Below are 27,608 nucleotides of genomic sequence, written 5' to 3'. Positions count from 1 at the left end.
GAGGCACATGATGAAATAGGCTGAAGTCAGCATGGGTTCGTTCTGGGGATATCTTGCTGTTGGAATTCTTTGAGGAAATAACGGGCAGGAAAGACAAAAGAGAGTCAGTGGATAATGTCTACTTGGATTTTCAAAACGCCTTTGACAAGGTGCTGAACATGAGGCAGCTTAACAAGTTAAGAGTCCAGGGTAATACGGGAATTGTACTAGCATGGATAGAGCACTGGCTGATTGGCAGGAGACAGTGGGAATAAAGGGAACCTTTTCTAGTTGGCTGCCGGTGCCAGTTTTCTTCAGTAGTCTGTGTTGGGACTGCTTCATCTTGCATTATGTCAATGATTTGGTTGATGGAATTGATGGCTTTATGGCTATTTGTGGATAATGCAGAGATAGATGGAGTGGCAGGTAGTACTGAGTTAACAGGGAGTCTACAGAATGACTTAGCTAGATTGATAGAATGGGCGAGGTATTGGCAGATAGCGAAGTGTATGGTTATGCACTTTGGTAGAAGGAATAATGGTGTAGATCAATTTCTAAACAGGGAGAACATTTGAAAAATAGAGGTGAAAAGGAACTTGGGAGTCCTTGAGCAGGATTCCCTGGAAGTTAACTTTGCAGTTTGAGTCAGTGGTAAGGAAGGCAAATGCAATGTTAACATTCATTTGAAGAGGACTGGAATATAAAAGCAGGGATGTCATGCTGAGTTTTTTAAGAGATTGGTCAGACCACATTTATAGTATTGAGAGCAGTTTTGGGCCTTTATCCAACCGTCGCTGGCAGCCCATTCTACACACTCACCACTCTCTGCGTAAAAAACTTATCCCGACATCTCCTCTGTACCTGCTTCAAAGTGCCTTAATATTGCGCCCTCTTGTGGCAGTGATTTCAGCCCTGGGGGAAAAGCCTCTGACTATCCAGACCATCAATGCCTCTCATCATCTTATACACCTCTATCAGGTCACCTCTCATCCTCCATCGCTCCAAGGAGAAAAGACCAACTTCACTCAACCATTTCTCGTAAGACCTGCTCCCCAATCCAGGCAATATCCTTTTAAATCTCCTCTGCACCCTTTCTATAGTTTCCACATCCTTCCTGTAGTGAGGTGACCAGAACTGAGCACAGTATTCCAAGTGGGATCTACCAGGGTCCTATATAGCTGTAACATTACCTCACGGCTCTTAAACTCAATCCACAGTTGATGAATGCCAGTGCATTGTATGCCTTCTTAACCACAGTCAACCTGTGCAGCAGCTTTGAGTGTCCTATGGACTTGAACCCCAGGATCCCTCTGATCCTCTACATTGCCAGGAGTCTTACCATTATATTCTGCCATCATATTTGACCTACCAAAATGAACCACCTCATACTTATCTGGGTTGAACTCCATCTGCCACTTCTCATCCAGTTTTGCATCATATCGATGTCCTGCTGTAAACTTTGACAGCCCTCCACACTATCCACAACACCCCCAACCTTTGTGTATCAGCAAATTTACTAACCCATCCCTCCACTTCCTCATCCAGGTCACTTATAAAAATCACGATGAGAAGAGGTCCCAGAACAGATCCCTGAGGCACATCACTGGTTACCGACCTCCATGCAGAATATGACCCATCTGCAACCACTCTTTTCCTTCTGAGAACAAGCCAATTCTGGATCCACAAAGCAAGGTCCCCTTGGTAGCCTTGCATGGGGAACCTTATCAAATGCCTTGCTGAAATCCATATACACTACATCAACTGCACTACCTTCATCAATGTACTTAGTCACATCCTCAAAAAATTCAATCAGGCTTTTAAGGCATGACCTGCCTTTGACAAAGCCATGCTAACTATTCCTAATCATATTATGTCTCTCCAAATGTTCATAATTCCTGCCACAGGATCTTTTCCATCAACTTACCAACCACTGAGGTAAGACTCACTGGTCTATAATTTCCTCGGCTATTGCTACTCCCTGTCATGAATAAGCGAACAACATATGCAACTCTCCAATCCTCCAGAACCTCCCCCGTCCCCATTGATGATGCAAAGATCATTGCCAGAGGCTCAGAAATCTCCTCCCTCACCTCCCACATTAGCCTGCGGTTCATCTCGTTTGGTCCCAGAGACTTATCCAACTTATCCAGCACATCCTCTTTCTTAATGTCTATATGCTCAAGCTTTTCAATCCACTGTAAATCATCTCAACAATCACCTAAATCCTTTTCCATAGTGAATACTGAAACAAAGTATCCATTAACAACCTGACACCTGATCAGGTTCATTTCCCAATACCAGAAGTACAGCCTCTCCTCTTGTAGGCTTATCTACTTATTGTGACAAGAAACCTTCCTGAACACATCTAACAAACTCTATCCCATCTAAACCCCTTGCTCTAGGGAGATGCCAATCAATATTTGGGAATTTAAAATCTCTCACATGACAACCCTGTTATTATTAAACCTTTCCAGAATCTGTCTCCCTATCTGCCTCTTGATGTCCCTGATACTATTGGGTTTTCTATAAAAAACACCCAGTAGAGTTATAGACCCCTTCTTATTCCTAACTTGCACTCACAGAGACTCAGTAGACATTCCCTCCATGGCGTCCACCTTTTCTGCAGTGCCATGCCCCCACCTCTTTTGCCTTCCTCCCTGTCTAAGTAACCACTCCTGCCCCTGAGCCATCTAAGTCTCTGTAATGGCCACAACATCATAGCTCCAAGTACTGATCCACGCTTTAAGCTCATCTGCTTTGTTCATGATACTTCAGGCATTAAAATAAACACATCTCAAATCATCGGTCTGAGTGTATCCATTCTATCAGCTGCCTATCCTCCCTTTCACACTGTTTCCAAGCTTTCTCTATTTGTGAGACAACCACCCATTCCTCCATCTCTTCAGTTCGGTTCCCACCCCCCAGCAATTAAGCTTAAACTCTCCCCAATAGCCTGAGCAAACCTCCCTGCCAGGATACTGGTCCTCCTCGGATTTAAGTGCTACCCGTCCTTTTTGTACAGGTCACGCCTGCTCCAAAGAGGTCCCAGTGATCCAAAAATCGGAATCCCTGCTCCCTTCTCCAATCCTTCAGCCTCACATTTATCCTCCACCTCACTCTATTCCTATAGTTATTGTTGCATGACACAGGCAGTAATCCTGAGATTACTACCTTTGAGGTCCTGCTTCTGAACTTCTTTCCTAACTCCCTGTAGTCTGTTTTCAGGACCGCCTCCCTTTTCCTACCTGTGTTGTTGGTACCAATGTGTACCACAACCTCTGGCTGTTCACCGTCCCACTTCAGGATATCATGGACGCGATCGGAAACATCCTGGACCCTGGCACCTGGGAGGCAAACTACCATCTGCGTTTCTTTCCTGTGTCCATAGAATCACCGGTCTGATCCCCTAACTATAGAGTCCCCTATCACTACTGCCTTCCTCTTCCTTTCCCCACCCTTCTGAGCCACAGGGCCAGACACTGTGCCAGAGGCACGGCCACTGTTGCTTCCCCCAGGTAGGCTGTTCCCTCCCCCAACGGTACTCCAACAGGAGTACTTATTGTTAAGCCGGACAGCCACAAGGGTACTCTCTAGTATCTGACTCCTGCCCTTCCCTCTCTTGACTGTTACCCACTTATCTGTCTCCTGAGGCCCAGGTGTTATCACTTGCCTATAGCTCCTCTCTATCACCTCTTCACTTTCCCTGACCAGACGAAGGTCATCAAGTTGTATCTGCAGTTCCCTAACGTTGTCCCGAAGGAGCTGCAGCTCGACGCACCTGGTGCAGATGTGGCTGTCTGGGAGGCTGGGAGTCTCCTGGACTCCCACATCTAACACCAAGCACAGAACACTGGCCTCACAGACATACTTCCTGTTTCTATTCCTCACAGGTAACTTATCTTACCTTGACCCGTTATTGCTGAATCCCGAATGAGTCGAAGCCCTACCACTCTGCCTCAGATCACTCCGTTGATGACCACTCTGCTAGGCAGTGTTTTCCTTTTATACCTGAACCTTCCCTGCTACTTAACTCATGATTGGAGCTCCAGTTATAGCCACTGATATGCCACATACAATGGACTAATGCTCTCGAAGCTCCCTTTTTAAATAACTGCCGCTGACCTGTGAGAAATCCCTCTTGGTAGAGCTCTCTTGACGCCGCTGATAGGCCACGTACAATGGACTAATGCTCTCGAAGCTCCTTTTTTTAAATAACTGCTGCCGATCTGTGAGAATTCTCTGACTCTATTCCTTTATCATAATCAACCACCCATTTACACTAATCCTATATTCATCCCATCTTTCTCCCTACGTTCTGTCCCCAGATTTTACATCTTATCTGCCTACTACGGGTAATTTACAATAGGCCATGAACAGATATCAGCATGGGATATGAGAGGAAATCAGAGGAAACCCAGGCAGACATAGGGGAGAACATGTGAAATTCCCATAGGCAGCGTTGAATGTCAGGACTGAACTTGGGTTTCTGGTACTGTGAGTCAGCTCTGCTAGCTGCCCTATTCTGCCCCTCTTGTGATGTTACCAAGCAACTTTAGGCAAGTTATTGATGCTAAACAACTTCATGTGGCTTTACATTTAGATTGAAAACTGTTTTCTCCAACTTTCTGTACTTTGGTGAGCACCCCTCAGGAGTGAATAATCTGTAATGGCCTCAGTACAGTGGATTCAGTTTGATTCATATTATAGCTAGATTCCACATCTGTTGTGGAAATTAGGAAAAGAATAGCTGGATGTAATAGCACCTTTAATTCAGTTAAATGGCTCAGGGAGTATGATTAAGAGCTTCAAGTTCCTTGGTGTAAATATCACCAGTAACTGATCTGGTCCAGCCACATGGAAGCCATGACCAAGTCAACACACCAGAACTTCTAGTTCCTCAGAAGGCTAAGGAAATTTGCATGTTCCTGTTGACCGCCTCCAATTTTTATAGATGTGCCGTAGAAAGCAACCTACCTGGATGTCTCCATATTGTTGGAAATACAGGCTAGGCTATTATGAAAACTAGCCTACCCCCCCCATTGCCCCGTCTGCACTTCCAACTGCTTTCAGACAGTAACCAGCTTGATTAAAGTCCCGCAACCATCCCGGTCATTCTTTTATCTACCCCCACCCCCATTAGGAAAAAGATTCAAAAGCCCGGAAGTCTGTAGCACCAGGCTCAGGGATAGTTTCTATCCTGCTGTTATAACATCCTTGAACAGACCTCTTGTATGATGAAGATGATATCTTGATCTCTCAGTCTATCCCGTAAGTGTAATACTATATTCTACATTCTGTTGTTGTTTTCTGTCAATCGTTCTTATGTTGGAATGATTTGTTTCAATAGCCCACTTTGGCAAGCTTTTCATTCTATCTCAGTACATGTGACAAAAATAAACTAATTACTTGTTCCCAGGAGTAATACAAAGTGGTAGCAAAAGTGGTGACTAAAAATACAAGCCAACATACTGGTTTTATGGAAGTTCCTGGAGAAGGACAGCTGAAGGAAGTTTATACAGGGTTATTGATGGTGCATCACCAGTATAACCCTATTTTCCTCGATTGGTTCCATAGCCTGCCAAGTCACTGCTTTTCAAGTGTACAACCAAAATCTTTTAGCTATCGGGACAAAAAAATGCGGATACTGGAAATCCAAAACATGAACAGCAAAAGCTGGAAGCCCTCATGAGTTGAAAAGCATCTGGGGGAAAGAAAAGAGTCAATGGTTCAAGTCAATAATCCTCCATCAGAACCGGAGAAGTGAGAAAACAAGCTTGTTTTAAAGTTGTGGAGAGTTAGGAGAGATGGACAAGGAATACTGATGACAGGATTAGACCAAAGTTATCATGGTAAGAATTACTTTAAAAATGGGCAGTTTGATACAGTAGATTTAAAAAAAAGATATAGAAAAAAAATCAGATACTTTGGAGATGGAACTAGGAAAGTAAAAAAAAAGTGCCTACATGAAATAGTTGAAATCATTATCATGTCCTAAGTGCTTTAATATTTTGAAATAAAAGATAAAGTGCTATTCCTCAACCTTACTGGACATCGTTAGAGTGATTTGGAGATATGAGAAACTGTAGACGTTGGAACTTGGAGCTGGAGGAACTCCTTGGGTCAGGCAGTATCTGTGGAGCAAAAAGGCTAGTGAATATTTTGCAGTAAGACCCTTCATCTGGACTGAAAGGTAGAGCGGAGACAGCCAGTATGAAAAGGTGAAGAGAAGTGATGGAGCAAAATCTGGGGAGCAATAGATGGAGGTAACACACACAAAATGCTGGAGGAACTCAGCAGGCCCAGGCGGCATCTGTGGAAAAGAGTAAACTGTTGACATTTTGGGCCAAAACCCTTCATCAGGACTGGAAAAAGACTTCTCGTCTGTCATCAGGGTGTCACCAATGCAATGGAAAAATGATTAAAGAAGGTGTGTCTGAAAAAGAATGGAGCAAAAACTGTTTTATGTATTAACCAAAGAGGAAAGCACAGCTTGGACCCATACAGGTACACAAAGTTTTGATTAGGAACAAGTGAACAATATTATAGAGATTATTCAATGTGACGGCAAGTCTGCCAAGTAAGTGGTTTGGTGTTGCAGGGGAGTCAGTTGGATCTGTGTTCATGGAGAAAGTGAAACAGAATATAGAACATTGAACAGTACAGGAACAGGCCCTTCAGACCATAGAATCTGTGCTGAGCTTGAAGGCAAAATTAAACTAACCCCTTGTGTCTGCATGTGATCTATATCCTTCCATTGCCTGCATAAAAGTCTATTGAATGCCATTATCATACCGGCTTCCACTACCAGCCCCAGTAACACCTTCCAGGCACCAGGAGGGAGGGATTGGATGCTTGTTGTGAATCTCAGCTGATGAGACCTGTCAGAACAGTGAAGGGCATTAGAAGCATCATAAATGGAAATTGGGAAAGGGGAGAAAATATAAAACGAGGATGGGAAGAAATAAGTTCTGTGGGTCAAGATCAGGCTGAAGCAATGTGTTCTCTAGAGGAATCCTGCTTGCAAGTCTTTGGGAAATGGTAGAAATGGGCTGGGTAGGTTTGCAGGACAATGAGGCTGGAGTCCATGATACAGCGATGTCTTGAAGAGATAAAGTCAGTGAATCTATAGAATGTAGAACATTATAGATCAGTACATGGCTTTTGGCCCATGATGTCCTGATCTTTTAACCTACTCCAAGATCAAGCTAACTCTTCCCTCACATGCAGCCCTTAATTGTTGTTTCATCCACACATCTACCTAAGAGTCTCTTAAGTGTCCCTAATATATCTGCCTCTCCTGGCGATGCATTCCAGACACTTACCATTCCTTTTGTAAAAAAAGTCCCATTTCTTACATCCTTCCTATGCTTTTCTCCAACTATTAACTATTGTTGCCATGGGAAAAGAAAACACTAGCTGTCCACTTTATCTGTGCCTCTTATCATCTTATATACTTCTAACAAATCATCTCTTACCCACCTTCACTCCAAAGAGAAAAGCCCCAGCTTGCTTAACTTTTCTAGGAGATGGTAATATGATGTTTATTGGTGGAGTCATGGCGCAGTGGAAGGGGAGAGCCATCGTCTGAGAACTGACAATAAGTGAGAGGTCTGTTCATCAAAGAGCATTGCCAGCACCCTTGTCAATAGATCTGATGATAGTCTTGGGACTGAGTGGAGTGCTGGAATGCGGAGTGACTGAGTTAGAGTGACTAAGGACAATGCTCAAGCATAACGTGTGTTTCTATTTATTCTAACCTTCCAGACTTTAATAACCTGTAGGTGAAAATATTTCACTCATTGCTCCTCTAATACAGTGAGGACTTTGTTTTGTATGCAATCCATAAAGATCAGCTAAATACATCAAAGTAGAGCAAGGAAAGAAAACAACAGAATGCATGACATAGTGTTATAGTTACAAAGAAAGCACAGTGCAGGAAAACAAGAAGATAAAAGGTCATGATGTGGTAGATTGTGAAGTCTAGAGTTCATCCACTGATATTTTCTGTATTTCTGTGAACTGAAATCAGTCTTTTTGACTACCTGGAGCTTGCATATTGTACACCACAGTTAAATCTCTCCTCAGCCCCTCTGTTCCAAAGGAAATGACGTTCACTCACACAATCGTTTCTCAAGGCTAAATATTTCTGGGCATGTCTACATTCTCAGAAATCTTTCACTTCTAGTATTTCAATTTGACCAAAAAGCAAAACTTCATTCCGCTATCTCTGTACATGGACAATGGTGCTTTACCTAGATTTCCACAATGCTTTACAACTGTTATTGATTTATTCTGCTTTGTGTTTTTGCTTTCCCTTGTATTACCTCTAAGGACTGTTGTGATGAATCGACCTGTATGAAAGCATGTAAAACAAAGTTTTTCACTGTAACTTAGTACATGTGATAATAACAAACCAATTATTTTACCAATGCTAAAACCTGGATGCAACATTTTTATTCCCTTGAATATTCATTCTTATGACATCAAGTAATTTTGAGGCACATTGTGCTAGGTAAGTGATACCGAGTCAGCATCAGAATCAGAATATTGCCAGTATATGAAACACGTTAGAATTGATTGTGGTTCGATGGCAAGCATAAAACTCAAGACAATACTATAACAGTCAATAAATACAACAGCAACCAACAATTCACAAGACAATAGTGCAAACAGCCATGAGAAATTAGCAGTTAGCAAAATGGTTACTTGCACAAATGTCAATAATCAAGTTTTATTGAGAAGCTGGATAGCTACAGAAAAGAAGCTTTGGAGATGACGTGTAATCCTGGTGGGGATGGACTTGTAGCATCTTCCTTATGGCAATTTGGTGAATACATGACTGCTGGGGAGGCGGTGGTTTGGAGTTAGCAGTAATTTTTTCCAGCTCTTTTCTTTGCTATGGCAATTAACAGGTCTTTTAATGTCAGCAGCTGACAGCCAATAATCATCTTCACTGTGTGGACCATACACTACAACCTGGACTTGGAGAGAGTGGAGAGGGTGGGAAAACAAATGGTGATAGAGGAGGTCACAACACTCTGAATAATGGCTGAGGGAAAAATTCAACAGAGTCCTTCCTGAGATGTTAAGTTTCCTAAGCTGGTAAGACTTTGCAGAAAACTCCAGACTACCTGGCTGTTGTTGTTGAAGTCTCTTTCTAACCAATCCTTGTAAGTGGCTTTCACCACTTTTAGAATTTTATTAAACTGCCATTTTGCAGAGCTATGTTCTTCCCTGTTTCCAGATCTGTAGGCATGATCTTTTGCTGATCTGAGAGTCCTCAACTCCTCAATGGCTTGTTATTGTTGTACATCACAATGGTCTTCTTAGGGAGACACACATCCTCACAGAGCGATATGTAGGATGTTACAATGTCAGCATATTCATCTGCACTGCTACATCAACTTTCCATACCTTTCAATCCATGGAGCCTAAGCTGTCTCTTCGCCTTTCAACACTCAGACTGTTTGAGTTTTTGTTTATAGCTGGGAACACAGCATGATCAGAGTTGCCATGGAAATTGGTGGAATGCCCTTTTAGTGGTGGTATAGAAGTGGTCCAAAGTTCTGCCTTCACATTTGGGGAAGCTAATTATCTGGTGATACTTGGGCAGATCATGGTGCACGTTACAATGTTTAAAATCCTCCATAGTGAAAATGACAGTATTGGAAAATTTAATTTTCAAATCATGAATGTTACCAGGCAATAGCTATTTTGCAGATTGAGTGTTCGTATGATGAGGAATGTAAATACCAGAGAGAATAACAGAGTGAAATTCCCTGGGTAGGTAGAATGGTTTACAATGAGTGCAAGGAGTCCCTAGATCAGCAGAGGAAAATGAAAGAATGACGGATGTGACCTGCCGCATAGTGTGCTATTATGATCCACTCTAAATAATTCAATGTTCAAAGTAAATTTATCATCAAAGTACATCTATGTCACCATATACGAACCTGACATTCATTTTCTTGTGGGGGTACTCAATAAATCTATGAAATAATAACCATTACAGAATTAAATGGACGACCACCCTACTATGGCATTCAACCAGAGTGCAGAAGACAACAAACAGTGCAAATACGAAAAGAAGAAATAACATTAATATTAAACAAATAACCAACAAACATCTAGAACGTGAGATGAAGCATCTTTGAAAGTGAGTCCATTCGTTGTGGGAACATTTCAATGATCGGGTGTGAAGTTGCGTGAAGTTATCCCTTATGGTTCAAGTTGGCATCCTGGCATTTGAACAAAATTGTCAGATATGTCCGAGTTAAACCATGTCTGAATAAAACAAGATGCAGAAATATGAGCATAATCCTTGTTAGTTCTGTTGGGTAGCACTAACTCCATCTTATTTGTGAGAGAGCAGAAATTTGTAAGGCAGATTGCCGGAACAGCAGTACAGAAGCCTCTGCATTTCCAGCATACTAGAGCACCTGCTCATTTACCTCGATACCTTATGGAGAGGCTGTTTCCGGCCAACGTCATTTCTTTCAGTTAGATGAAGCTTCAGCGATAAATCCTCTACATCACAGACAAACATAGGAAATAAACCTGAAGGCACAAAGTCTCTTACGTTCATGAGGATTTCACAAATAAAAGTAATTCCTGAGTTCCACAAAAAAACACATATTTAACCACACAATATAAACAGAATGGGAGCACCTAAAACCATAACAGCCAACACTGTGTCAGGCACCACTGGAAGATCTCTATAAGGGCATTACTCTGCATTCTGGCTATTCATGTGCCTGTGGCCTCTTCCTAGTAACACATTGAAAAAAGTAATGAATCTACCAGGCATTTTCCTTTGGCAAATGGAGAAAATAATGATAAATAAACTTAGGTATAATGCATATTATAGAACAAAAGTATAACAAATCAATTTTAAACAGCACTGAATTGAACTTTAATGCAAAAATAGTCATCTTGACATTAAACCTTTCTGCTGTACTAGGGAACATGATAGATATTTGTGTGGACTCATTAAATCCATGTCATAATTGGAAACCACTCCCAGGGCAGCTTGACACATGCACATAACAAGCTTTGTTGTTTGGATATTGAAGATTATCTTGACTTGTCAGGAACAGCGACAGAATGTCATGGTAATAAAATCTGCACCAAAAGATCTTTCTGGGAATATCTGGTAACTTGTTGTTTTCTCTTTTAAGACTACCATTTGTTCAAACATATTTCACTTCTCCACATCAAAGAGCATTGTGCTTAAGATTTTTAGGCTAATGATCCAGGAAATTTGAATTTAGTTAATTAAATAACATCATGATTTGATCTATGAGGGCTTGAATGTATCAGTAATGGTAGTTATGAGACTAACAGACTACTGTAAAAAAAAATTTGACTCACTGACACTCCCTAGGGAGGGATGCTAATGTGTCTGTTCTCCAGACACACAGCGACATAATTTAGTCTCAGTCTCACTCTGAAATTGCCTAGCAAGATGCCACCACTATCTTTCATCTCATTACAGACGGGCATTAAAAAAAATTATTATAGTGACATGCAGGTACTTGGAATGAACTGTCAACCTTAACCGCACGTGGACGACAACAGAGGTGCGTTTGCTACTGAAGGCCCGTGACACAGCCTACAGATCTGGGGACAGGAATGCGCTTCGCTCAGCTAGGTCTGCGCTTTCACTAGAGATCAGGAAAGCGAAAAGGGCCTATGCAGGCAAAATACATGGACACTTCTGTGACACAGGTGACACCAGACGGATGTGGCAGGGAATTCAAGCTCTGACAGGTTACAGGATCAGGCAGAAAACTGATGACAGTGACACCTCTCTTCCAGACAGGCTCAACAATTTCTTTGCAAGCTTTGAAGCATCAAACACTACAGCAAGGGGGAGAGCCAGTCCCTTCTTACCAACTGACCAGCCGGCTCCAATCATTGTCAGAGCACACACAGAGGACCCTTGCCAGGGTCAACCCATGAAAAGCAGGAGGTCCCGACAACATCCCTGGACGTGTGCTCAAGGAATATGCTGACATATTAGCAGCTGTCCCGACAGACATCTTCAACATCTCCCTTAGTCAAGCCATTGTCCCCAGATGCTTCAAAACCTCCACAATCATCCCTGTAGCAAAGAAATCAGTTGTAGCCTGTCTGAATGATTACCGTCCTGTTGCCCTGACCCCCATAGTGATGAAATGTTTTGTACGGCTTGTCAAGCCTCATATCACAGCCAGCCTTCCCCCATCGCTGGATCCTCTACAGTTTGCTTATTGTCCCAAACGCTCTACAGAGGACACAATATCCACCACACTGCACACAGTTCTCTCTCACTTGGACAACAAACACATTTTTGCCAGAATCCTGTACATTGATTTCAGTTCAGTGTTCAAAACCATCATCCCGCAGAGACTAGTGGAGAAACTATCACTGCTTGGCCTTAACACTGCCATGTGTCACTGGATTCTGGATTTCTTAACAGAGGGACCACAGTCAGTCCGTGTTGGCAGGAACATCTCTGACTCCATCACACAGAGCACTGGATCTCCACAAGGTTGTGTGCTCAGCCCATTGCTGTTTACACTGCTAACATGTGACTGTGCAGCCAGATTCAAGGGGAACCTGATCATTAAATTTGCTGATGATACCATAGTGGTGGGGCTCATCAGCAAAAATGATGAAACAATGTACAGGGAGGAGGTCAAACACCTAGAGAGCTGGTGCAGTGACAACTATTGATGCTTAATATCACCAAAACCAAGGAGATGATCGTCGATTTTAGACGGTCTCAGCCTGAGCACACACCCCTCAGCATCAGTGGCTCCACAGTGGAGAGAGTGGAAAACATCAAGTTCCTTGGGGTGCAGATCTCGGACAATCTCACCTGGTCCAGGAACACTACTGGGATTGTGAAATGAGCCCAGCGGAGATTGCACTTTTTGAGGAAGCTTAAACAAGCATCACTCCCCACCACCATCTTAACTATATTCTACAGAGGCGTGATTGAGAGTGTGCTGACCTTTTGCATCACAACCTGGTACTCCAGCTGCAGTGCTGCTGACAAAAAAGCCTTGCAGAGGGTGGTTAGGGAAGCAGAGAAGGTTATTGGGGTCTCCCTACCTTCTGTCCAAGACCTCTTTCAGAGTCAATGCCTCCAGAAGACATGGTACATCATTAAAGACCCCTCACACCCTCTCCGTGAACTGTTTGTTCTTCTGCTATCAGGCAAACGTTACAGAAGCATCAAAACAAAAACCACAAGGCTATTAAACAGCTTCCTCCCACAGGCAGTCAGACTGCTAAATAGCTGCTCTACCTGACTCTGCTTTGGACACTTTCAACTTGCACTGAACACTTATAACTTGATTTTAACTGACGTGTGGCTGTCGTGTTTTACAATTTATTGTTGTGTTTACTATTTGTTGCGTTTGTTATGTTATGTTTGCACTTGCCCCTGGGAAACGCTGTCTCATTCTGCCCTGCAGAGCTGATGTATGGTTGGAATGACAATCAAGTTTTTGAATCTTGAATATTCCAGCCATAAGCATAGCAAAGCAAAACACTACAGAGGCTGGAAATCTGAACTAAAACGGTAATAGTTTAAAATAATCAATAGATCAGGCTACTCTAGTAGGGAAGGATGCAGAGTTAACATTTCAGGTCAAATGGTCTTTCATGTTCAAATTTACTGTTATAGGCATTCAAACCCAGGGCATGAGTAAATTGATAAGTTGGTAAATTAAGTTATTATTTTCACATGTATTGAATTACACTGGCCATTACGTCATTGGTGTTTAGGGGAGAAATGAAAGTTCTCCATCTCTGGTGGTATTCAGGGGTTCCTGCATTACATCTGTAGCTTCCTCTTGGTTTATGCTGCTGTCAGTCATGCAGGTTCTGGAGGAGACCCAGGAAAACCATCATACTCAGATGTAGAAGGATTCTTCATTGTCGTTTCTGTAACAATTCTTGTTTTACCAGTCAGGACTGTTAGCCATGAGCTGAACCCCTGAAAATGGAGGACTGGTGGACCACTATTAGCCTTGCCTCTACGCTCTGTCCTGATTGGTTTGCATGACCCTACCAAGAGCCAAAACATAAAGCCCTGACCCCAGTCAACTTAGCTCTCTGGGTCATTGAGGCACGCAAGCCTCCAAACTTCGACAAGGTTGTGGTCCGCTTGGAGGACATGTATTGAGGTGCAGTAAAAACTGTGCTCTGTATGCCATCTATACAGATCATTTCATTAAACAGTGCATTGAAATAGTACAAGGGAAAAGTCTAAGAGTAATAATGCAGAATATAGTGTTACAAATACACAGAAAGTGCAGTGCAGGCAGACAATATTATGCAAGGATGTGACAAATAGATCGTGAGGCCAAGAGTTCTTTATCATACAAGAAGTCCATTCAGTAGTCTTATAACGGCGGGATAAAAGCTGTTCTTGAGCTTGATACTGCATACTTCCAGGCTTTTTTTTTCTATCTGATGGGACACGAGAGAAGACAGATTATCTGGGGTAGATGGAGTCTTTGATTATATTGGCTACTTTACTAAGGCAGTTAAAAGTGCTATAAAAATTAACTTTCCACAGCAACAGCAGAACAGTACATTACAAAGATGACAAACATAAGTTACCATAAACTAAAATTAACATAAGTTGTACATTATTGTAAATTATCTTTGGAAATGTATGACGAATCAGTGTTGTATATGTAACACCCTGGGTCGCCTCAGGCTCGCTCAGCTCGTTCTTGTCTAGGGGGAGCAGCCTTCGGCCCCGCCAAACTGGGTAATCAGCTGGTGTGGATGCTGTGTGATGTCCCCGCCTCGCCCAAAAACAGACAGTACACCATATGCGATTAAATGAGTACAATTTATAAAGGTTACTATAACTAAGTGATTAATAATGATACAGTATATATGAAGAGAAAAAATAAAGAAAAGGCGCCAAACTTATCAAAGTCCAAACCACTTCGTGCACAACAGTTGGAGCTCAATTACTGAAGTCTTCTGGCCACCATTCGATCCCCTCCGAACTCCTTGACTCGCAGCTCAGGACCCCCCAAGTGGTCAACCAAGCACATCTAGCTTCATCTCCTCTCCTTGGAGTACCTCCTGGCCTTGGACCCCCGCTTGGGGTCCGTTCCTCGCCCAGTTTACAGCATCGCGTCCTCTCTCTCTCACCCCCTCGCGCCGATCTGCCCAAAAGCCCGCCAACAATAGCTTACAGACTCAGAAGAAAGAACAACATTAATCCCAATTGGTTTACAAAGGAATACAATTCTAGTTATCAGTAAATTTTAACCCAAACAAGCTTCCAGCACTCTCTCGCAACGAAGAAGCATTCCTACTTTTAACAAAACAAAGAAGCCATTTTGATTACATACACAGTAACAAAGAAAAAAGAAGAAACCCCCTTTACATATAAACCTTCATTTTCCTCCATAGATGCTGCCTGACATGGTGAATTCCTCCAGTACCTTGTGTAAATGTTTTCGTAAAGAAGCTGGTATGGTGGTAGTTGTCCATCATGTTTGACGATGATGGAAAACCTGTGCAGGAGAGTTTTTACAGTGGAAAAGCTGTTACACTGGGGCAGTTCCACTCTTTCAACCTCACTAGTCTGGATGCTGAGGTAGAGTTGCATAATCTCTACCATTTTGGATTCTTAACTCATTTTTAAATTTGTACCTGTATTTCAATCACTTTGTTTCCCAGTCTTGGGAGTCACTGAAATATCAGTTAGCTACATGTAACTTGTAAAATTCTCCACAGCTATGAAGAAAATGAACAGTGTCATGGAAGTCAGATAGACATTATGGTCAATAAGAAATTGAAACTGCAGCATTAAATACAAATCTGTCAGTGTTGTAAGGCAGTGTTAATAATTAACCAGGTATGTTACATTGACCAGTAGGAAGGATCTATTAAGGAGGGAAATTCTGCCCTCTGAATTACCATTGTTCTCAATTTAATGTTATAATGGATAGCATGATTCTGATCTCGGGATACTGGTACACAGCTGATCACTCGTGACCACATCCAACTCAGATACTTTTCTTTCTGACTCTCTCCAGAGTCCCCAACTAGGCAATGAGGAGTAGGTGGAGGGAACGTCAAACAGGTCAGTTTCTCTTCTTTCCCCTGAGGTACTGAACTGTTAGCAGTCCAAACTAACTACAATTATTTCATACAAAAACATAAAACCACATGCCATGTATTTTACCGTAGGAAACATTATTGGCTTTCTGTTTGGTTGCAATCTGAATAAGAAGTACCTTGTTGATAAATATTACTGCCTTCACAAAGTAATACAGGTACCACCTTATTTATTCACTTTTTCTCTAACTAATATTTATCTTCCTCTATTTACACTTCTTCAAATAGACCAACTATGATCAATCAATGAGACAATACCAAAATCAGATGAGTCCCATGGATGCTACTTCTCTCTGCTGTATCACAAATAATCCTGTTATCTCTCCAACCCTTCCTCTCACTCAGCAGAAAACATGTTTATCTTCTTACTTATTCCATTCTCAAGAAACACCATTAACCCAGAATATTAACTCTACTTCTCTCTGAACAGATGACGCCTGACTTAATGCATATTCCCAGCATCTTATTTTAATTTCATATTAGAAGTACTTGCACATTTTTGTATTTAATTTAAAATAGTCACCTGTACTTATGCACTAAAAAGAGGTTCTCAGAATGTAATTTTGATCTTGTGTGAAAAAAATTGTATGTTCTTGATATAAGAGTTTGGGAAGTAGATGTGTGTTCTGCTTTGGCCAATAAAATGCCGGAGGAATCACAAGTGGACTGGAGTCTTCTCACATCAGTTTTTATTTTCTTTCGCAGAGAAATTCCAGGAGCTTCACCACAGGAATGTGTAACGGCCATACAAGGAACAGTGCAACTGTGCTTTAAGCTTACTGCAGTCTTGTATAGATTGCCAACTGCTATGTTAACTGAAGGTGTTGTCGCCAATTAACTGGATTCTGAAAACTTGCTCTCATTCCTCATTCATACTCTATTTACTTGTGCATTGTCTCTGCCACCAAACTGTTCTAAAGCTTGAACAAAGAAATGCTATTTTTATACAGAAATTGACCAGCAGATGTGGATATTGACCAACTGGTAACCCCATGTATGTTCAATTTCCCTTTTTGCACAATCAATCATCAATTACACTACAATAATACATGTATTAATAGTCATTAGAATCCTCGTGTTAAAGGGCCATAATGCTTCAGAACTAGTAAAGTAACTGACCAAATAGCAGGTGTCATGCAAGATTCATTCATTTTCATCCTTATCATGTCTTGGCTTGCCAAATGGCTCTCGTCCCCTGATGTGCAAAGGTCCACTATGTTCTTCAAAGACTTGTCTTGTCTAGGCTGAAGGCGCACTATCTGTACACTATCCTTCCCCGGACATGATCTTAACCCTTGCCTTGCTGCAGCTTGACCAAAGATAGTTATGGACTCAGCTCAGCATATTGCGGAAACCAGCCTCAACTCCATGCCCATGTCAACAATTTTGGCTGCCACAGTAGAGCCGCCAACATAATCAACCCATCCCAGATACTCTCCCTTCTCCCCCTTCCCATCGGGCAGAAGATGCTAAGGCCTGAAAGCACACACCACCAGGCCCAATAGCCTATCTATTTGTTATAAGACTATTGAGTGGTCCCCTAATAGAATACAATTAACTCTTGGCCACACAGGCAACTTCTTGTTGCCTTACATCTTCTTGTTTACCTGCATTGCACTTACTTTGCAGCTTTAAGACTTTATTCTGCATCCTATTATTTACTACTTCAATGCACTGTTGTAATTCAATGATCTGTAAGGATGCATAGAAAACAATGTGTTGCACTGTCACCTTAGTACATATGACAACAATAAACCAATTTATTAATTTCAAACACAAGTAAATCTGCAGATGCTGGAAATCCAAAGTAACACACACAAAATTCTGGATGAATTCAGCAGGGCAGGCAGCACCAATGGAAAAACGTAAACGGCCGACGTTTTGGGCTAAAACCCTTCATCAGGACTGGGAAGGAAGGGGGAAGAATTCAGAGTAAGAAGTGGGGGAGGGGGAGGAAGAAGTACAAAGTGGCAGGTTGCTAGGTGGAACCAGGAGAGGGGGAGGGTTTGAAGTAAAGAGCTGGGAAGTTGGTTGATTAAAGAGATAAAGGGCTGGATCCACAAAGCCCTTTATCAATCTGATAAGAGAAGATAGAAGACCATGGAAGAAAGGGAAGGGGAAGGAGCACCAGAGGGAGGTGATGGTCAGGTAAGAAGAGGAAGTGTGAGAGGGAACGGTGAAGGAGAGGTGGGGGCTATTAGTGGAAATTTGAGAAATCAGTGTTCAAGCCATCAAGTTGGATGCTACCCCAATACCCAAATAAGTTATTGCTCCTCCAACTTGAGTGTGCCCTCATCACGGCTGTAGAGGATGTCTTGAACTGACATGTTGGAATGGAATGGAAAGTAGAACTGAAATGAGTGGTCACCACGAAATCCTGCTTTTTGTGGTGGACAGAGCGAAGGTGCTCTACAAAGCAGTCTCCCAATCTATGTCAGGTCTCTCCGATATACAAGAGGTTACACTGGGAGCAGTGGATACAGAAGATGACCTCAACAGATTCACAGGTGGTGTTGCTTCACCTGGAAGGACTGTTTGGGGCCGTGAAGGGTAGTGAAGGAGGAGGTGTAGAGGCAGGAGTAGCACTTGTTCCACTCGCAAGGATAAATGCCAGGAGGGAGGTCAGTCGGGAGGGTTGAGTGGACAAGGGAATCGCATAAGGAGTGATCCCTGCAGAAAGGGGAAAGTGGGGTGAAGAGAAAGATGCACTTGGTGGTGGGATCCCATTAGAAATGGCAGAAGTTATGAAAAATTATGTGCTGGATGCAGGGGCTGTGGGGTGGTAGGTGAGGACAAGAGGAGTCCTATCCCTGGTGTGGCGGAGTGAGGATGGGGTGAGTGCAGGTGTGCACAACATGTAAGAGATTCAGGTGAGAGCAGCATTGGGTGGAGGAAGGGAAACCGCTCTCTTTGAAGAAGGAGGACATCTCAATTTTCTGGAATGAGAAACCTCATCCTAAGAGCAGATGCAGCGGAGTCAGAGGAACTGAGAAAAGGGGATGGCATTTTTACAGTTGACAGGTGGGAAGAGGGAAAGTCAAGATAGCTGTGAGAGTCAGTGGGTTTCTAAAAGTTATCAGTAGACTGACTGTCACCAGAGATGGAGACAGAGGGATTGAGAAAGGGGAAAGAGGTGTTAGAAATGGATAAGTTGGAGGCAAAGTTGATGAAATTGATGAGCTCAGCATGGGTGCAGAAGGCAGCATCCATGCAGTTGTTGATGTAGCTTAGGAAGAACTGGGGAGTGACACTGCTGTAGGCTTGGAATGTGGACTGTTCCACGGAGTTGATGGAAAGGCAGGCATAGCTGAGGCCCATGCGAGTGCCCTTGGCTGCACCTTTGGTTTGAAGGAAGTGGGGGGAGCCAAAGGAGAAATTCTTGAGGGTGAGGAGCAGTTTTAACAGACCGTAGAGAGTGGTGGTGGAGGGGAACTGGTTAGGTCTGTTGTCCAGAAAGAAGCAAAGAGCTTTGAAGTCCCCCTGAGGGGGGAATTTACTCATTTACGAAGGGTCGACTACTGAGCTAAATAAAGCAGAGCAACTTATAACTTCGTTTCTCAGTTCCTTGATGGTGTCTGGAAAACACCAATATCAGTAACATTCAATATACTGGAAAACCTGCTGGTTCATCACCACCACGGATTTGTTGAGCTTGCTGTCATTTGAACAGGTATATATGTGAACACCAACAATGAAAGCTTCACAGCAACATCACAGACACATAATAATAAAGATACAGCATTCAAAAAAATGTAAAATATCCAAAATTATGTAAGAAAGTACACAATAAGAACAAAGAAATCCATTGTACTGACACTTTCTGTGTTTATTTCAGATTTCCAGCATTTGTAGCTTCTTTTATCTGGGAAAGTACTTGTTTGGCTTTACAGTCTCTGGAAATCCAGAGACTGGGAAGGGAATGGTATTAAATAAGTCTTCTAACATAAATAATGTTTTTTTTCTATTAAAAGTGCACTTATTTTCCCACAGACCTTGCCTTAATTGGAATCCCTCTGCCAACTTAAGTAATATTTGCTGGAGGCACTGAGCAGATCCAGCAACATTTAATAGAGCTAATGGTGTTGGGGAGGGTTTAAACTAGATTTGCAGGGGTGTGGGAATAAAAGTGAAGAGGCAGAAGATGGGGCAGTTGGAGCACAAATAGAGACAGTTTGTAGGGAGTTTGAGAGGAAGGATAGGCATATGATAGAGCAAAGATGCACCAGTCAGTTGGTTTGAGAGGTGTCTATTATAATGCAAGGAGTATCATAAGCAAGGTGGATGAAAGGGCATGGATCAATACGTGGACCTATGATGCTGTAGCCATTACAGAGGCTCGGATGTCTCAGGGGCAGGAATGGCTGCTGAGAGTGCTGGGCTTTAGATGTTTCAAAAAGGACAGGGAAGGAGGCAAAAGAGGTGGAGGTGTGGCATTGCAAATCAGTTATGGTATTATAGCTGCAGAAAAGGAGGAAATCATGGAGAGATTGTCCTTTGAGTCAGTGTGGGTGGAAGTCAGAAACAGGAAGTGAGCAATAACTCTAATGTGTTTTTATAGACACCACAATAGTAACAGAGACATTGAGGATCAGATAGGGAGGCAGATTCTGGAATGGTCCAATAATAATAAGGTTGTTGCGTTCGGTGATTTTAACTTTCCTAATATTGACTGGCATCTCCTTGAAGCAAAGAGTTTGGATGGGATGGGATTTATTAGGAGTGTTCAGGAAGGTTTCCTAACACAATATGTAGATAGACCAACTAGAGGAGAGGCTGTACTTGATCTGGTATTGGGAAATGAACCTGGTCAGGTGTTAGATCTCTTGGTGGGAGAGCGTTTTGGAGGTAGTGATCACAACTCTATCTCCTTTACCACTGTGCTGGAGAGGAGCAGACAATTTGGGGAAACATATAATTTGGGTAAGGGGAAATATGATGGTATTAGACAGAAACTTGGGAGCATAAATTAGGAGCAGATGTTCTCATGGAAGTGCATGGCAGAAATGTGGCAAATGTTCAGGGAACATTTGCAAGGTGTTTTGCATAGGTATGTTCTATTGAATCAGAGAAAGGATGGAAACATAAAAGAACCATGATGTACAAAGGGTGTACAAGGAAAAGAAAAACATATGAAATGTTCAAGAAACTAGGTGCTGTTGGAGCTCTAGAAAATTACAAGGTTGCCAGAAAGGAGCTTAAGAATGAAATTAGGAGAGCTGGAAAGGGCATGGGAAGACCTTGGCGAGTAGGATTAAGGAAAATCCTAAGACATTCTACAAGTATGTGAAGAGCAAGAGGATGAGTTGTGTAAGAATAGGACCAATCAGGTGTGATAGTGGAAACGTGTGCATGGAGTTAGAGGAGGTAGTGGAGGTACTTAATGAATACTTTGCTTCAGTATTCACCAGGGAGAAGGACCTTGGCAATTGTGGGGACGACCCCAGTCTATAGCAGACTGAAACACTTCAGTACATAGACATTAAGAAAGAGGATGTGCTGGAGCTTTTGAAAAGCATTAAGTTAGATAAGTTGCTGAGTGCAGATGAGATCTACTCTAGGCTACTGTGGGAAGCGAGGGAGGAGATTACTGAGCCCCTGGTGATGATATTTGCATCATCAGTTGGGACGGGAGAAGTACCAGAGGATTGGAGGGTTGCAAATGTTTTTTCCTTGTTCAAGAAAGGGAGTAAAGATAACCCAGGAAATTATAGACTAGTGAATCTGACTTCAGTAATGGGCAGGTTGTTGAAGATCCTGAGAGGCAGGATTGATGAGCACTTGGAGGGACATTATCTGATTAGGGACAGTCAACATGGATTTGTCATGGGGAGGTCGTGCCTTATGAGCCTGATTGAATTCCTTGAGGATGTAACAAAGCACATTGATGAAGGTAGATAAGTGGATGTAGTGTTCTACAAGTATGTATGGATTTAGTAAAGCACTTGATAAGGTTCCCCATGCGAGGCATTTTCAGAAAGTAAGGAGGCATGAAATCAAGGAGACCTTGCTTTATGGATTCAGAATTGGCTTGCTCACAGAAGGCAAAGAGTGGTTGTAGATGGTTCATATTCTGCACGGAGGTCAGTGACTAATGGTGTTCCGCAGGGATCTGTTCTGGAACCCATCCGCTTTGTGACCTTTATGAATGACCTGGATGAGGAAGTAGAAGGGTGGGTTAGTAAGTTTGCAGATGACACAAAAGTTGGGGTTGTTGCGGATAATCTGGAGTGTTGTCAGAGGTTACAGCAGGACATCAGTAGGATGCAGAAATGGGCTGAGATGTGGCAGATGGAGTTCAACCCAGATAAGTGTGAAACGGTTCATTTTGGTAGGTCAAATTTGAAGACAAAGTATAATATTAATGGTAAGACTTTTGGCAGTGTGGAGGATCAGAGAGATCTTGGGGTCTGTGTCCATAGGACACTCAAAGCTGCTCCACAGGTAGACAAAGTTGTTAAGAAGACATATAGTGTGTTGGCCTCCATCAATTGTAAGAGAGCCGTGAAGTAATGTTACAGCTGTATAAGATCTTAGTTAGACCTTACTTGGAGTACTGTGTTCAGTTCTGGTCACCTCACTACAGGAAGGATGTGGAAGCCATAGAAAGGGTGCAAAGAAGACTTACAAGGATGTTGCCTAGATTGGAGAATGCAACTTATAAGAATAGGTTGAGTGTACTTGGCTTTTTCTCCTTGGAGTGGATGAAAGGTGACCTGATAGAGGTGTATAAAATGATGAGAGGTATTGATAGCCAGAGGCTTTTTCCCAGGGCTTAAACTGCTAACACAAGGGGGCATAGTTTTAAGGTGCTTGGAAGGAGATACAGGGGGAATATCAAAGGTAAATATTTACACAGAGAGTGGTAATGCATTGCAGCAACAGTGGTAGAGGCGTATACAATACGGTCTTTTAAGACACTCTTAGGTACATGGAGCTTAGAAAAATAGAGAGCTGTGCGGTAGGGAAATTCTAGGCAGTTTCTAGAGTAGGTTACATGGTTGGCACAACATTGTGGGTTGAAGGGCCTGTAATGTGCTGTAGATTTCTATGCTCCATGTTCTATGTAAAGGGAGAGTGAAGGTGGAAATCCTGTATCAAAATGCTTGCTTTACCCCACCCCACTGATGTTGCTAGATGGCTGAGTCCCCTCCAGCAGATTGTTTGTTGCTCCAGACTCCAGCAGGTACAGTCTCTTCCATATTTTGCAAATCATATATTTTACTTAAACTGACACGAGAGACTGCAGATGCTGGAATCTGTTGCGAAGAAGAGCGCTGGAGGAACTGAGGGGGTCAAACAGCGTCTGTAGAGGGAAATGAACGGTAAACTTTTGGGGTTGAGTTAGTTCACCTGAAGTCCCGTGGAAACATATTACGCGACACTGGAATGTTCTCTGAACGGTAACCGAGGAAATTGAGTAGAATCCCATCTTTCAGACTAAGGGAGACTTGCCTCGCAATTGACAGCAGTGGGCGGATTTTTAACAGAGGAGGGCTAGAAGGAGGTGTCTGGAGACGGTGGTGAGGGAAGAGCTGTGCTTCATCTGCAGCGCTACCATCCCCTTTACAGGAGTCTGTGCAAATATCAATCGCTTCGCTCTGTGACTGCAAACCCCAGGAACAGACTTACAGAGAGGAGGGAGTAGATGAACCTTCTGGGAGGGTGAAACAACGCAAATCAAAACTGCTTGGAACTAGAGGCAGCAGTGAAGTCGCGGCAGAGTCGGAGGAGACGAGTGAGTTTAAAAGGGGTAACCAGCCATTTAGGTGGTGGTGGGGGTTTGCGTCTAAATCTGATACGTAATTAAACAGGGGTAATTTAACTTGTCGCCGAGCGCACCGACTTCGAACAACTTTGCAAAGCCTTCATGGTGCAAAGCGGGAAAACCCCACAAAAGCTTGGAAGTGCTGTAGGCACTAACGATACTGTTATTGCTAGTTTGTTTAATCTACAGGTACGGGGATGGATCTGAACCAGAGCGATCCGGGGTTGAACGAGAGCGTGGAAGCTGCGGGAGGAGGCAGTCAGATCGGCACGGACGGGTACATCATCATCCCCATTTTCAGCCTTATCTTCTGCCTCGGGGTCCTGGGCAACTCCCTAGTCATCACGGTGTTGGCTCGCAGTTCCCCGCGCAAGCCTCTTAGCACCACCAACATCCTAATCCTCAACCTCAGCATCGCTGACCTGTCCTACCTACTCTTCTGCATCCCGTTCCAGTCCACCTACTATTTCCTGCCGCACTGGGTCTTCGGGCGCTTCCTCTGCAAGTTCGTCCACTACTTCTTCACCGTGTCAATGCTGGTCAGCATCTTCTCTCTCGCGGCCATGGCAGTCGATCGCTACATTGCCATCGTCCACTCCAGGAAGTCCTCCTGCATTCGGGTGGCCAGGCACACGGTCATGGGGGTCCTGCTCATTTGGCTGCTGTCTTTGGCCGCCGCGTCGCCTGAAGCTTACTACCGCGTCCTACTGCACATCAATGGCCAAGGCCCCTTCTGTTGGGATTTGTGGACTGTCCTCCTTCATAGACAAATTTACAAGGTGGCCACCTTCGTGGTTGGCTACCTGCTGCCTCTGCTCCTCATCTGCTATTGCTACGCCAAGGTAAGTCCTGGGATTGCTCAAGTCACTAGCTCACTATAGCAACACTTGGACCATTCTGGCCACTGTGCACTGCAATGGTCAGTTTTGTTCTGATGTTGCACAATTGTGTAAAAATTATGTTTACTTTGTATTTTCCATGTGAATATTGCGTACCTGATGTTATTTGCCTGTGATACTGTCATAAGTTTTTTATTGTGCCTCTGCATACATATACTTGACAACAAACTCGAATTTGATTGCAGGATAAGGGCAAACTTCAAATAGCAGTAACTTATATATTAGCATGAATCATAGATAAGCATTTGATGTAAGTAGTTATAAGGAGTTAAAAACCCATATCACCTCAGTATAATGCAATAGGCAGTTGGGAATTCACTCTAGGTAAATGTTGCACTTGCATCAAGGTATGTGGTTGAAGAGCCTACGGGGCTGGCTGATAGAGTAGCACAGATACAGTGTTCAAAATAAATTTATTATCAAAGTACATATATGTCACCATAAACAGCCCTGTGATTCATTTTCTTGCAGGCATACTCAGTTAATACATAATAGAATTAATGAAAGACCGCCGGAGTTGGGTGTTCAACCATTGTACAAAAGACAACAGATTGTGCAAATACAAAAAGGAAGAAATAACAATAATAAATAAATAAGAAATAAATATTGAGAACATGAAATGAAGGTTCCGTGTAAGTCCATAGGTTGTGGGATCAGTTCAGTGGTGTGGCAAGTGAAGTTGAGTGAAGTCATCCCTCTTGGTTCAAGAGTCTGATGGTTGAAGGGCAATAATTGTTCCCGAACATGTGAGTCATGAAGCTGCTGTGCCTTCTCCCTGAAGGGAGCGGTGGGAAGAGAGCATGTGCTGGGCAGTGGGGGTCCCTGATGATAGATGCTGCTTTCCCGCAACGGTGCTTCGTGTAGATGTACTCAGTGGTGGGGAGGGATTTTACCCTGATGGACTGGGCTGCATCCGCTACACTTGTAGGATTTTCTGTTCAAGGGCATTGGTGCTTCCATACCAAGCTATGGTATAGCCATCAATATACTCTCCATCATACATCTATAGAAGTTTGTCAAAGTTATAGGTGTCATGTCAAACCTTCACAAACTCCTAAGGAAGTAAGAGTCGCTGCCCTGCTTTCTTTCATGTGCATTCTTGTGCTGGGCCCAGGACAGGTCCTCTGAAATGATAACACTGAAGAATTTAAAGTTGCTGACCCTCTCCATGTCCGATCTCCCAGCAAAGGCTGGCTTGTGGATTTCTAGTTCCCTCCTCTTGAAGTCAACAATCAGCTCCTTGGTTTTTGTGACATGGAGTGAGAGGATTTTGTTGTGGCACCATTCAGCTAGATCTTCAATCTCCCTCCTATATGCTCATTTGTCACCACCTTTGATTTGGCCTCCGACAGTGGTGAGATCAACAAATTTAAATACGGCATTGGAACTGTGCTCACAAGTATAAAGAAAATAGAGCAGGGGGCTAAGGACACAGCCTTGGGGTGAACCTGTGCTGATGGAGATTGTGGGGGAGATGTTGCCAATCAAAACTGTCTAGAGTCTTCAAGTGAGGAAATTGAGGATCAAATCAAAGAGGTATTGAAGAAAAGGTCTTGAAGCTTATTGATTAGCTTTGAGGGGATGACATTTAAATTCCATGCTCCTCTGTAATTAAAACATTCAAATTTGTATCAAGTTTTCATTATCAAACAAAGGAATTGGACACTAAGCCACTTAAAGAGTATTAGGTGTAATGAGCAAAAGCCTGTTAAAAGAAAGAGGCGTGAAAGAGAATCTTAAATAGATAGTAACTTAAAGTGAGAACTCAAAGGTTTAGCTTAGTTGTGATTAGTGAAGAGCCTATATTTTGCAGTGAAGAAGAGGCCAAAATTTGGAGAAGTGCCAATTCTAGAGAGCTTTAAGAGAGTGATAATTGTGAGAGTGCGGGTGGGTGCAAGCCCCTGGAGGTGTTTGAAAATCAGATTTATTAATTAACCATGAAGCATTCTTGGTTGCTGAGTCGGGTAAGACTTTCGACTGAACTCCTGTTTGCTGACTATAGAATAGGATGGTTGGCTACAGGAGGTTGAGTTGAGAAGCAAGAAAAGGTATTGTCAATGGAAGCAGTAATGATGAGTGAAGTAAAAGTTGCTGCCCTCCTCATTATCAACTAGTTTACTCAATAAATTCACTCTGGTATAGGGAGAACATGATCAACCCAGAGATAAGCTACTTGCCAACATTCTCAAATTGTCAAATGGAGATCAGACCCGGACAGACCATAACACTCCCTTGATCCACTTTGCCCAGTGTCATCTAGCTTCACCATGAAGCAATGTCACTTCATCAAGCTACCAGTGAGGATTTAGAGGCAATGTTACCTTGCAGCATTGAGGTAGACTGGAGCTTTGTAAAGGGACTAAGAGAAGGACTGGAGGGGAGATGAGGAAAATAGAGAGGAGTGTCTAGAACATGTGGTGGAGCAGAAACACGTGTGACATTTGAATGAACTCTTTGACGTGTGATAATCTGCGAGTTACACACTTAGAGCAGGGTAGTGAGAGTAGGCAAGATAGCTATTCCTTGGTCTGAATGACTTCCCTCTGCCCCTTCCATTTCAAATAATCCTACAATAGAAGTCTTGTCCAATGCTGTTTTGTACTGCTAACTGAAAGGAATTTCTAGCCCAGTGCATTCAGGTAGTGATGGGAAAGACAAGAAAACAGTTAGGATTCAACCCAAAACCTGGATTAAATGGTCTGCCTTTTTAATTCCTCTGTAGATTGAAGTAGCAGGATGATGTGTTGCTTTTGGATGGGTGGATGGTGGTGGGAAGGACTTTGCTGAATTATCCTTCACATGAAAGGACTGGGCAATGGTTCACT

At 42.9% G+C, this 27,608-nt stretch overlaps 1 protein-coding gene across 1 annotated transcript in view; it reads left to right on the top strand.

Moving 5' to 3' along the window:
- Positions 1–24,081: 24,081 nt before the first annotated feature.
- galr1a (galanin receptor 1a) overlaps positions 24,082–27,608 on the top strand; it is a 38,065-nt gene continuing 34,538 nt past the window's right edge. The window contains exon 1 of the mRNA XM_059985803.1: positions 24,082–24,726. Within this exon, the coding sequence (XP_059841786.1) occupies positions 24,082–24,726 (645 nt within the window). The remainder of the gene's footprint in view (positions 24,727–27,608) is intronic.

The sequence above is a fragment of the Hypanus sabinus genome, chromosome 1 (genome assembly GCF_030144855.1).
Source record: "Hypanus sabinus isolate sHypSab1 chromosome 1, sHypSab1.hap1, whole genome shotgun sequence".
Lineage (NCBI taxonomy): Eukaryota > Metazoa > Chordata > Chondrichthyes > Myliobatiformes > Dasyatidae > Hypanus > Hypanus sabinus.
This window is presented reverse-complemented; position numbering and strand designations above follow the sequence as displayed.